General features: G+C 43.0%; 1 protein-coding gene and 1 long non-coding RNA gene across 8 annotated transcripts in view; one reads left to right on the top strand and one right to left on the bottom strand.

Moving 5' to 3' along the window:
* Nucleotides 1–1180: 1180 nt before the first annotated feature.
* LOC146407257 (uncharacterized) lies at nt 1181–8548 on the bottom strand. Its single transcript, XR_014827722.1, has 2 exons — nt 8335–8548; nt 1181–1465 (listed from the first exon to the last, which is right to left on the bottom strand). It is a non-coding gene; the product is annotated as an uncharacterized LOC146407257 (long non-coding RNA).
* The window catches only part of ZBTB26 (zinc finger and BTB domain containing 26), a 17010-nt gene continuing 12263 nt past the window's right edge, over nt 8346–13092 (top strand). For 2 of the 7 annotated variants that reach the window (XM_003353652.5, XM_013993838.3), the window contains exon 1: nt 8688–8757. Coding sequence is in view for 1 of the 7 variants with exons in the window: in XM_084996126.1 (XP_084852252.1) it covers nt 8346–8757 (412 nt within the window). In the remaining 6 variants the exon portion in view is untranslated. Of the gene's footprint in view, nt 8792–13092 lie in introns of all 7 variants that reach the window. The other 5 variants (XM_013993841.3, XM_005660409.4, XM_084996126.1 and 2 more) reach the window with 4 other exon arrangements.

Raw genomic sequence — 13092 nt, 5'->3', positions numbered from 1 at the left:
AGCACTATTTACAATAGCCAAGACATGGAAACAACCTAAATGTCCATCAACAGAGGAGTGGATCCAGAAGATGTAGCACATATACACGATGGAATATTACTCAGCCATTAAAAGGAATGAAATACCAGCATTTTTTGCAACCTAGAAACTATCATGCTAAGTGAAGTCAGCCATACAATGAGACACCAACATCAAATGCTTTCACTGACATGTGGAATCTGAAAAAAGGACAGACAGAACTTCTTTGCAGAACAGATGCTGACTCACAGACATTGAAAACCTTATGGTCTCCGGAGGAGACAGTTTGGGGGGTGGGGGGATGTGCCTGGGCTGTGGGATGGAAATCCTGTGAAATCAGATTGTTATGGTCATTATACAACTACAGATGTGATACATTCATTTGAGTAATTAAAAAAAATGGAAAAAAAATGTAGTACATATATGCAGTAAATACTACTCAGCCATAGGAAATAATGAAATAATGCCATTGGCAGCAACATGGATGGACCAAGAGATTACCATATGAAGTGAAGTAAGTCAGAGAAAGACAAGTATATGGTATCACATATGTGTGGAATCTTAAAAGATGATACAAAATAACTTATAAAATAAACAGACTGGAGTTCCTGACACGGCACAGGGGAAATGAATCCAACTAGAACCATGAGGATGTGGGTTCGACCCCTGGCCTCGATCAGTGGGTTAAGGATCCAGCATTGCCATGAGCTGTGGTGTAGGTCTCAGACGCCGCTCGGATCTGGTGTTGCTGTGTCTGTGGCATAGGCCGGCAGCTGTAGCTCGGATTAGACCCCTAGCCTGAGAACCTCCATATGCCTCGGGTGCAGCCCTAAAAAACAAAACAAAAAAATAGACTGAGACATAGAAGACAAACTTATGGTTACCAAAGGGGAAAGAGAGGGAGGGATAAATTAAGAGTCTGGGATTAACAGATACATTACTATATATAAAATAGATAAGCACTGAGGACCTACTCTGTAGCACAGGGAACCATGCTCAGTATCTTGTAATAACCTATAATAGAAAAGAATCTGAAAAAGAATACACACACACACATACACACACATCTAACACTGAACCACTTTTCTATACACCTGAAAGTAGCAAAACATTGAAAATCAACTATGCTTAAATTAAAAAAAAAAATCACAAAACTCTAATATTTGGAGAACAAGTTTTTTATTTCCCACCCTGACTCCATCAAGCCATACGAGGAACATGAACATGACTGCCTACCATAGGGTTGAGGGGTAAGAATGAGTAGGTGCTATCACACTAAAGAACTGACATTGACTGAAATTAGCCTCATTTTACCAATGAAATTTCCCCTGGAAGATGCAAGCATTCAAATAGACTTCAGAGTTCCAAAACAGTCCCCTCAGACTGTTTCTGCCAGTATAATTGTTGTCCAGGTTGAAAGATGGATTCCATGGTCTTCCTACTCCATCTGAGGAACAGGAAAAAAAAAAAAAAAAAATGAAGAAATGTGAACGATGAATAGAGCCTAAAGGATCTGCTGTAGGGCATTATCAAGAGAAACAACATACCACCGTAAGCATCCAAAGAGAAAAGAGAGAGAAAGGGAAGAAAGGATAATAATTTAACTGAAGAAAGCCAAAGAAAAGAATCTTGAAAATAACCAGAGAGAATAAGTCATCACATAAAAGGGGTCCTTAATAAGATTATCAGACCTCTCATCTTAAATCTGGGAGGTTGAAGGAAGCGGGTAGATATCATTCGAAGTGCTGGGGGCAAAAAATAAAAAAAAAAACTGTTGACAGAATTTTATATCTGGCAAAACTACCCTTCAAAAATGAGGGAGAGGAGTTCCCGTCGTGGCTCAGTGGTTAACGAATCCGACTAGGAACCATGAGGTTGTGGGTTCGATCCCTGGCCTTGCTCAGTGGGTTAAGGATCCTGAGTTGCTGCAGCTTTGGCGTAGGCCAGCAGCTACAGCTCTGATTAGACCCCTAGCCTGAGAACCTCCATATGCTGCGGGAGCGGCCCAAGAAATAGCAAAAAGACAAAAAAAAAGAACAAAAGTGAGGGAGAAATTATGACATTCTCTGATTTTAAAAAATCTGAGGGTTTTTTTTACCACTAAAGCTACCATTGAAGAAATGCTAAAGCAAAAAAGCAAGTTGAAAAGATGCTCAACAATATTTAAAGCCGTGTGAAGAAAAAGAGATCTCTGGTAAAAATAAATATATGGACAATTATAGACATATTATTATAATTACTATTTAATTCCACTTTTCATTTTCTACATGATTTCAAGAACAAATGCATAAGGCTATTAATCTCATGTATTGCACATATGAGGTATAAACATGTAATCTGTAGCATCAAGAACAGAAAGAAGGGACAGAGATGTAGAGATTTTTTTTTTTTTTTTTTTTTTTTTTTTGCTTTTTAGGGCCACACCCAAGGCATATGGAGGTCTCAGGCTAGGGGTTCAATCAGAGCTGCAGCTGCCGGGCTACACCACAGCCGCAGCAACACCAGATCCAAGCCGCATCTGCGACCTACACCACACCTCACGGCAACGCCAGATCCTTAAACCACTGAGCAAGGCCAGGGATCAAACCTGCAACCTCATGCTTCCTAGTCAGATATGTTTCCACTTTGCCATGAAGGGAACTCCAAGAGGAAATTTTTTTTTTTTTTTAATGCAACTGAAGTTGGTACTAATTTAATTAGATTGCTATGACTTCTGGCTGTTAAATGTATTTCCCATGGCAACCACAAAGGAAGTGTCTATAGAAGAAACATAAAAGGAAATAAAAGGAAAATCAAAACTTTTTAGTACAAAAGTTTTGTACAAATAAACAGAAAAAGGCAATAGTAGAAGAAATGAAGGACACAAAAGTGATGTGATAATGCCATTTACAGCAACATGGATGGAACTAGAGACTCTCATGCTGAGTGAAATAAGTCAGAAAGACAAAGACAAATACCATATGATATCACTTATAACTGGAATCTAATATACAGCACAAATGAACATTTCCACAGAAAAGAAAATCATGGACTTGGAGAATAGACTTATGGCTGCCCAGGGGGAGAGGGAGGGAGTGGGAGGGATCGGGAACTTGGGGTTATCGGATGCAAACTATTGCTCTTGGAATGGATTTACAATGAGAACCTACTGAGTAGAATTGAGAACTATGTCTAGATACTTACATTGCAACAGAACAAAGGGTGGGAAAAAAAAATGAAAACAAACAGCAAAAATGGAAGAAGTAAGTCACTCCTTATCAATAGTTACTTTAAATGTAAATGTTATAAATTCTCCAACAAAAGACAGAAATGGGGGGAGTTCCTGTTGTGGCTCCGTGGAAACAAATCTCTCTAATATCCATGAAGATGTGGATTTCAATCTCTGATCTTGCTCAGTGGGTTGGGGATTTGGTGTTGCTGTGGAACTGTGCTGTAGGTCACAGAAGCACCTCAGAGCCCATGCTGCTATGGCTGTAGCTTATGCCAGCAGTTGCAACTCTGATTTGACCCCAACCTGTGAACTTCCATATGCTTCCATATGCTATGTGTGTGGCCCTAAAAAGCAAACAAAACAAAAACAGAAATGGGCAGAATGGATTTAAAAAAACAAAAACAGGAGTTCCCGTCGTGGCGCAGTGGTTAACTAATCCGACTAGGAACCATGAGGTTGCGGGTTCGGTCCCTGCCCTTGCTCTGTGGGTTTACGATCCAGCGTTGCCGTGAGCTGTGGTGTAGGTTGCAGACGCGGCTCGGATCCCATGTTGCTGTGGCTCTGGCGTAGGCCGGTGGCTACAGCTCCAATTAGACCCCTAGCCTGGGAGCCTCCATATGCCATGGGAGCGGCCCAAGAAATAGCAACAACAACAAAAGACAAAAAAATAAAAAATAAAAAATAAAAAAACAAAAACATGATTCAACTATATGCAGTCTAGAAAGACAATTTTATTTTACTTTTTGTCATTTTAGGGCCACACCCATGGCATATGGAGGTTCCCAGGCTATGGGTTGAATCAGTGCTAAAGCTGTAGGCCTACGTCACAGCCACAGCAATGCCAGATTCAAGTCACGTCTGCAAACTACACTGCAGTTCATAGTAATGCTGGATTGTTACCCCACTAAGAGAAGCCTGGGATCAAACCTGCATCCTCATGCATACTGTCAGATTTGTTTCCATTGAGCCATGAAGGGAATTCCTAGAAAGTCTCACTTTAAAACCAAAGATATTAATAGATCAAAAGTGGAAAAAAAAAATTCCAAGCAAGTACTAACCAAAAAGGAGTTGGGGTAATTATACTAAGGTCACATAAAAAGACTTTTATAAGGTTTTAAGAGACAAAGAAGGCCAATATATATTAATAAAAGGTTCAATAAAGCAAGATTATATAAAAATTATAAATTTTTATATAACAGAGACTCAAAATATCTGAGGCAAAAATGACGAAATCTAAAGGGACGAATAAACAGTTCTAGGAGTTCCTGTCATGGCACAGTGGAAACTAATCAAACTAGGAACCATGAGGTGGCGGGTTCAGTCCCTGCCCTTGCTCAGTGGGTTAACGATCCGGCGTTGCCGTGAGCTGTGGTGTAGTTTGCAGACGCGGCTCGGATCCCGCGTTGCTGTGGTTCTGGCATAGGCTGGCAGCTACAGCTCCGATTCGACCCCTAGACTGGGAACCTCCATATGCCGCGGGAGCGGCCCAAGAAATGGCAAAAAGACCAAAAAAAAAAAAAAAAAATCAATAACAAAAAGAAAAATGGAGTTCCCATCGTGGCTCAGTGGTTAACGAATCCGACTAGGAACCATGAGGTTGCAGGTTCGATCCCTGGCCTTGCCCAGTGGGTTAAGGATCCAGCGTTGCTGTGAGCTGTGGTGTAGGTTGCAGACTCGGCTTGGATCCTGTGTTGCTATGGCTCTGGTGTAGGCCAGTGGCTACAGCTCCGACTGGACTCCTAGCCTGGGAACCTCCATATGCTGTGGGAGCGGCCCAAGAAATGGCAAAAATACAAAAAAAGAAAAATGGAAAATTCAAAATATGTAGAAATTATATTCTTAAAGAACAAAAGGGTCAAAGAAGAACTCAAAAGGGAAATTAGAATATACTTGGAAATGGGAGTTCCCATCATGGCGCAGTGGTTTAAGGAATCCGACTAGGAACCATGAGGTTGCAGGTTCGATCCCTGGCCTTGCTCAGTGGGTTAAGGATCTGGCATTGCTGTGAGTTGTGGTGTGGGTCGCAGACACAGCTCGGATCCCAAGGTTGCGGTGGCTACAGCTCTGATTGGACCCCTAGCCTGGGAACCTTCATATGCCGCGAGAGCGGCCCAAGAAATGGCAAAAGGACAAAAAAAAAAAAAAAAAAAAAAAGAATATACTTGGAAATGAATAAAAATAACACAACATACCAAAACTTGCAGTATACAATGAAAGCAGTAATCAAAGAGAAATGTATAGTTGTAAATGGCTACATTAAAAAAAGTGAGGAATTCTTGGAGTTCAGGTTTGATCTCTAGCCCTGGAACTTCCACATACTGCAGGCACGGCCAAAATAAATAAATAAATAAAAGTAAAAAACAAGGACCATCTCAATACCCAATACCCTAACTTCATATTTTATAAGAAAAAGAACAAACTAAACCCAAAGCTAGCAGAAGGAAGGAAATAAATCTGTGGAGATAAATTAAAAAAAGAAAAATCAGTGAAATCAGAAGTTGTTTCTTTGGATAGATCAACAATAATCAATAAACCTTTAGCTAGACTAACAAATAAAAAGAGAATATGCAAATAACTAAAATAAGAAATGAAAGTAAAGATATTACTTCTGATAATCCAGAAACAAAAAGGATTACAAAAAAATACAGTGAACAATTGTATGCTAACAAATTAAATAATCTAGAAAATAATGAACAAATTATTTTTTTTCTTTTTAGGGCTGCACCTGCAGCATATGGAGGTCCCCAGGATAGGGGTCGAATTGGAGCTCTAGCTGCTGGCCTACACCACAGCCAGAGCAACACAGGATCCGACCTGTGTCTTTGACCTACACCACGGCTCCAGGCAATGTCGGGCCCTTAACCCACTGAGCAAGGTCAAGGATTGAACCTGCGTCCTCATAGATGCTAGTCAGATTCATTAACCTCTGAGCCACGAGGGGAACTCCAATAATGGATAAATTTTTTGAAACACACAAATTATTTAAGTAGATTCCAAAAGAATTAGAGAATCTCACAATAGTAGCAGGATTATTTCTCATCGCCAAGTGGATTTACACCAAGAATTCAAGGGTGGTTCAACACAAAATCAATGTAACATACTCCATTAATAGAACTAAGGGGAAGAAGTCATGATCATCTCAATTGATGCAGAAAAGGCATTTGAGGGAGTTCCCGTCGTGGCGCAGTGGTTAACGAATCCGACTAGGAACCATGAGGTTGCGGGTTCGGTCCCTGCCCTTGCTCAGTGGGTTAACGATCCGGCGTTGCCGTGAGCTGTGGTGGAGGTTGCAGACGCGGCTCGGATCCCGCGTTGCTGTGGCTCTGACGTAGGCCGGCGGCTACAGCTCCGATTCGACCCCTAGACTGGGAACCTCCATATGCCGCAGGAGCGGCCCTAGAAATGGCAAAAAGACAACAACAACAACAAGAAAAAAAAAAAAAAAAAAAGGCATTTGACAGAATACCACGCGGTCTCATGATAAGACCTTTCAGAAAAGTGGTTATAGAGGGAAAATTCCTCAACATGATAAAAGTATTTGTGAAAAATCCACATCTAACATCAAACTAAATTAGTTCACCTATGCCTCCGTGAACAAGTCATGAACATGTCAAAGATGCCTCCTTTTAGTGCTGCTATAAAACACTGTAGTAGAAGTTATAGCCAGAATTATTAGACAAAAAAAGGCATTCCAATTAAAGGAAGAGGTAAAACTACATTCGCAGGTAACATAATCATATAAGTAGAAAATCCCAACGAATCCACAACGAAGCTTCTAGAGCCAAAAATCAAATTCAGAAGTGATGCTGAGTAGACAAAAATCAGTTGTGTTTCCACATACCAGCAAGAAAATGACAAGGAAGTTAAGACAGTAATTTGATTTACATTATTATCGAAAATGATTAAATATTCTGAAAACTAGAAAACACTCCTGAAAGAAATTGATGACCCAAGTACAAGGAAAAACATTTCATATTCATAGACGGGAAGACTTAAAATTAAGATGGCAATATTACCCAAAGTGATCTACGAATTCAACACAATCTGTCAAAAATCACAACAGCTTTTTTTCCAGAAATGTAAAAGCTGATCTTCAATTCACATGGAAATTCTAGGGGGCTGGCATAGACAAAACAATCTTGAAAAAGTAATAAAGTTGAAGGAGCGATACTTCTTTACTTAGAAACTTACTACAAAGCTACAGTAACTACAGTAACTACAGCTACTACAGTAACTAGGAGTTCCCGCCCTGGCGCACTAGGTTAAGATGAGACTGCAGTGGCTTGGGTCGCTGGGAAGCTGCAGGTTCCGTCCCAGGACCCTGGCACAGGGGGTTAAAGTATCCAGTGTTGCCCCAGCTGAGGCTCTGATTCAATCCCAGGACCCGGAATTACCATGTGGTCATTAAAAACAAAACAAAACAAAAAAGCTTCAGTAATTAGTTTGAGGACAGACATACAGTCACATGTCATAAAATAGAGCTCAGCAATAAACTCTCCCATATACGGTCAGTTGATTTTGAACAGAGGTGTCAAGCACATTCAATGGAGGAAAGGACAGACTTCAAAAATGGTAATGACAAACCGATAAACACACTGCAAAGTAATGAAGCTACCTACAGCAGTGGTCACAGTTACACAATATTGCGAATGTGCTTAATGCCATGAAACTTTACAAATGATAAATACTAGGTGTGTTTCACCACAATATCTCCCCCCTCCCAAAAAAGGAGAACCCAGTCAGCAATTGGACTGACAAGATATAAAAGGACTGCAGAGCGATACTGAAGTTTTCTGGTAGGCAGGACTGCGTGATGATGTGGCGTGGATGATCTGTAGTCCAATCCAAGGACTACAGGGAATTAGCAGGTCTGCAGATGAACCTTAACACTGGGACAACCGATTAGAGCTGTCTTCCAGGCTCAAGAGAGCTGTCTGGTCTGGCCAAAGTGGTATGTGGGGTGTCAGCACGGTACAGGGAACGGAGAAGGCACGAGATCCTCTGGGAAATGCCAACATCCAAAAGGCAACGGAAGTAAACTTCTTTCCCTCCGCTGTTTGGGCCCCAACGCGGCGAACCCACAGCGTTGGGCGGGAGGGACTTACCGAGGCTTTAAATGCGGAGGGGCCCTCCAGGCCCACGCAGGCAGCTGACGGCCGAGGCCCAGCTGGCGAGGAGCACCTGGGAAGGAGCGGAGCGCGCAGGGCCTGAGCCCCAGATGCCAAGGAACCGCAGCACCTGCACCTCGGGTAACCGGCGGAGGTGCCAGCCAGGAGCCCGGGTCACCAGCTCCGCACCCCGCCCACGGCGCCGAAAGTCCCTCTCCGGGGCCCGCCGCCCTCCCAGCCTTCCGATTGGCGGAGAGGACCATGGGACCTGGAAGTTGTCTTTGTCCGGCGAGGGCTGCCCTTCCGGTTCCGTTGGGTCCCCCTTTGGCTCGGGTTCCCTGCCCCTCCCCCTTCCCGGAGCCCCGAGGGGCCGGAGCTCCTGGCGGTGCCGGATCCTGACGGTGGCCTTCCCCCCGGTCTGTAAGTGCGGAGGCGGCCGGAGCGCCGGGTAGGGGTACGAGGTCTCTCAAAATAGAGCCCCCTTGGGGCCCTGGATTGGCCGGGACCTGCCCTGGGACGGGGGCCGAGGGGCTGGCTTAGGCCCGGGGGGACTTAAGGAGACCTTCGCCCAGCCCATGCTGTGCCCCGCCCCTTTCCCTTGCCCGCTCTGGAGTGGGGAGCCTAAGGATGCCCTAGGGACTTCCTCCTGGGATCTCAGCCGAGGGCCCAGCAGTTGGCTTGAATGCCCTACTCTGGCATCTTTAGGAAGTGTCAGAGCTGGGCCATGGCACGGCCTCATTGCCAGCCCGCAAGAATCTCTATGAGTGCTAAGCTAGGTTACCCTTTTGCCACTGGCTACAGCACCTTTTATATTTCTGGCGCTGTGTCAGGCACTGGGGGTTTTTAAGATATTGTTCCAGTTTTCAGGGTCAAGTTTGGATGCCAGAAAAAAACAAATGAGTGATCCTGCGATATATGTATCAGCCATATATGTATGAACTGTCTAAAGGACAGTTTGCTGGGAAAGCTGAAGAAAGAAAGTGACGTCTGAATCATACTTTTTGAAGAGGATACGGTGGAGAAGAGCTTTTCCGACAGGAGGAACAGTTGCTATGCTGTGAAGGAATAACTGAGCATAACTTGTGTGGGAAGTGGGGGGCGGGCTCTTGTGCAAAGGATGAGAGATGAGGCTGGAAAATTCGACAGAAGTTCAGATAGGGAAAGGTTTAATCCTAAAGGAGATGGGTACTTTTCGAAGAGATTTGAGCAGGAGAATGATATGGTCAGATTTACACTGTAGAAAACCATCTCGTTCAACCTAGAGAATAGAAATTTCTATAAACTGATTCTGGAGTCTTTAGCTAAAATCTTTGTGCTCTTATTGGAGATTCCTTTGAAGGAGTAATGGGATCAGCCTAGTGAGAGGTAACGAAATCCTGAAATGAAATTATGACAGTATTATTGGGAAGAAGGCAAGTATGCTCTAGGTGAATGGTGTCAGGACTTCATAATAAATTGGCTGTTAAGGGTGAAAGAGGTATCAAAGCTGGTTCCTAGGTTTGGGGCGTGTGGTATTTGAAGAATGTTAATGCCATTATCAGCAGTAAAACCAAAAGCTTAGTGTAAATTACATATTCATTTTTCGACTGTGTTAAATTAAAGGTCTCACGGGAGAGCCGCATGAAACCCTTCAGTATAGAGTTGGAAATGCAAATCTGCAGCTCAATCTAAATGTCATGGCTAGGAGTTCCCATCATGGCTCAGCAGTTAACAACCCCGACTAGCATCTGTGAGGATGCCAGTTTGATCCCTGGTCTCACTCAGGGGGCTAAGGATCTGGTGTTACCCTGAGCTGTGGTGTAGGTTGCAACTCGGCTCAGATCCCGTGTGGCTGTGGCTGTGGTGTAGGCCAGTGGCTAGAGCTCTGATTTGACCCCTAGCCTGGGAACCTCCACATGCCTCAGGTGTGGCCCTAAAAAGACCAAAAAAAAAAAAAAAAAAGTCATGGTTAGAGGTAAAGGTTTGAATCATCAGAGTGTAGAGGTGGAAGCCATAGGAATAGTTGCTGTCAGGAAAGGGTTACTGAGAAAGAATCTTGGGGGAATGGTTGCATTTATGAAGCAGAAAGAGGAATTAGAGCTAATAGTAGTTGGTGTAGTAGCAGAAAAAGAAGTGATGATAAAATGTAAGAGTACAGGGTTTCAGCAACCAAGAAGATCCAGAAGTCAAGAGAAGAGAATGCTGAGAAGGGTCCACTGGGACAACTGATGCAGAGCATTTGAGGAATGAGTCGTGGGGGGGGGGGGGAGATGCATTTCTTTATCAAGAGACCATGAATGACCTTTTGCATAACAATTTTAGTAGAGTGATGAGGTAACAATGTATGAAATAAATGGAGACCTCAAATGCTTTGGTGTTAAATGACAGTGGAAAAAAAGGCACATATGAAAGATTTCAAAAAGAAAATTGAGGAAGCTTCCGTTGTAGCTCAGTGGTTAACGAATCTGCCTAGCATCCATAAGGATGCAGGTTCAATCCCTGGCCATGCCCAGTGGGTTGAGGATCCAGAGTTGCCGTGAGCTGTGGTGTAGGTTGCAGACACAGCTTGGCTCGGATCCTGCATTGCTGTGGCTGTATCTGTGGTGTAGCTGTGGCTGGGAACCTCCATATGCTGGTGTGGCCCTAAAAAGCCAAGAAAAAAAAAAAAAGAAAGAAAGAAAAAGAAAATTGACTTACTGGCTTTATTCATTTGCTTACCTAACAAATGCTTACAGAGCACAATTTCAGCCAGTGTTCTATGTTCTTTAAAACATTAATTTAAAAAATTAATTTATTTTAAAATTAATTTCCCATAACAAATCTGCAAAGTAATATTATTATCTGACAGACGGGAAAACTGAAAAACAGAAGTGGTTAAATAACTTGGCCAAGGTCAACAGCAAGTAAGTGGTAGAACAGGATTTTAATTCTAGGAAATATGGTTTTACCCACTGCTCTCAGCAGTTACTGAATATAGAAGTCAAAAGAATGGGGAAAATTTAAGCAAAGGTAGACTCATTCATAAAAAAGGGAGAGGCTTGAAAGGAGATCCAGGTTGATAAGAAGGTAAGTAATGAATTTACGTTTGTGTCATATACTTATTTTCTTTTGTCTCAGATCCTTTTCCAATCTGTGCCATTTTAGGTCACTTTCATTCAAAATTAGGTCAATTTATGTCATGCTTTCATCTATTACTTATTATCTATAGTCAGTTCTCCTCTTTAGCTTCAGACTGTGTCCACCTAGCTAAGGGATCTTTCCCTTGATGTCATGTACACACCTCTGGTTAAACATTAAAAGAAAAAAAAAAAGAGCAGTTCCCTTGTGGCTCAATGGTAACAAACCCCACTAGTATCTGAGAGGGCAAGCGTTCAATCCCTGGCCTCTCTCAGTGGGTTAAGGATCCGGCATTGCTGTGAGTTGTGGTATAGGTTGCAGACACCGCTCAGATCTGGTGTGGCCAGGGCTGTGGCATAGGCCAGCGTCTGTGGCTCCAATGTAACCCCTAGCCTGGTAACTTCCATATGCTGGGGGTATGGCCCTAAAAAAAAAAAAAATTTTTTTTTAAGACCAGACCCATGATCACCCCCTCCAGTATTCCCTAGTTTATTGAATGACACTCTGTCCAAGATACCTAGTCACTCAAACCAAATATCATGGAATCATCTTAACCTTTCATCTCTCTTCCCCACCTTGGTCACCAAGTCCAGTTCTTTGTCTGAAATATCTTTAGAATCTGTTTCCTCTCCATTTATGTGATTTCCTGTCAATATATTATTCAGGGCCTCATCATTTCTATCTTCATCTGCTAAAGTAATAGCATACTAACAGGTTTCCTTGCCTCCATGTCCACTTTTCTCAAAGCCATTCTCCACAAGTTTTTATTTTTGACTTAATTGAGTTTTAGCCAGTGCAGTAGTTTAAATATCATGCATTCCAAGTGATTTGTAGTTTTGGGCAGGTATTTTTGATTAGCTTGAATTGAGTTTAAGTTTGGTTAAGATTAGCCATGAGGATGAGGAATTTGGAATTTTTTTTAAATAGAGAAGGTAATAAAACATTGAGAAACCAGGCAGGCTTTCTGAGGAAGTAAGCTTGATTAAAACAGCAGAAAAATCAAGGACTAAACTTTGAAGAATATACTTACCTTTACAAGATTTAGTGAACACTTGAGGAACAGACCAGCAAAAGGATGGTGGAAAACTGAGGCCAGGAGTTAAGTCACTTGCCCACTTCTGTACAACAATTTAAAAAGAATGAACTAGGAGTTCCCATTGTGGCTCAGCAGAAATGAATCTGACTAGCATCCATGAGGATGCAGCTTCAGTCCAGTCCCTGGCCTTGCTCAGTAGGTTAAGGATCCGGTGTTGCCATGAGCTGTGGTGTAGGTTGCAGATGCGGCTCAGATCTAATGTTGCTGTCTATGGCTGTGCTGTTGGATGGAAGCTGCATCTCCAATTCAACCCCGAGCCTGGGAACCTCTATATGCTGCGGGGTCAGCCCTAAAATAAAATAAAAAGAATGAACTAGGGGAGTTCCCGTCGTGGCGCAGTGGTTAACAAATCCGACTAGGAACCATGAGGTTGCGGGTTCCATCCCTGCCCTTGCTCAGTGTGTTAATGATCCGGCATTGCCGTGAGCTGTGGTGTAGGTTGCAGACGTGGCTCAGATCCCACGTTGCTGTGGCTCTGGCGTAGGCCGGTGGCTACAGCTCTGATTCGACCCCTAGCCTGGGAACCTCCATGTGCTGCGGGAGCGGCCCAAGAAATGGCAAAA

Source organism: Sus scrofa, chromosome 1 (genome assembly GCF_054392235.1).
Source record: "Sus scrofa isolate SSC_HxYL_T2T_F1_AM1 chromosome 1, Sscrofa_HxYL_maternal_Yorkshire_Landrace_v2.0, whole genome shotgun sequence".
NCBI lineage: Eukaryota > Metazoa > Chordata > Mammalia > Artiodactyla > Suidae > Sus > Sus scrofa.
The sequence above is the reverse complement of the archived record's forward strand: the minus strand, read 5'-3'. Positions and strand labels throughout refer to the sequence as shown.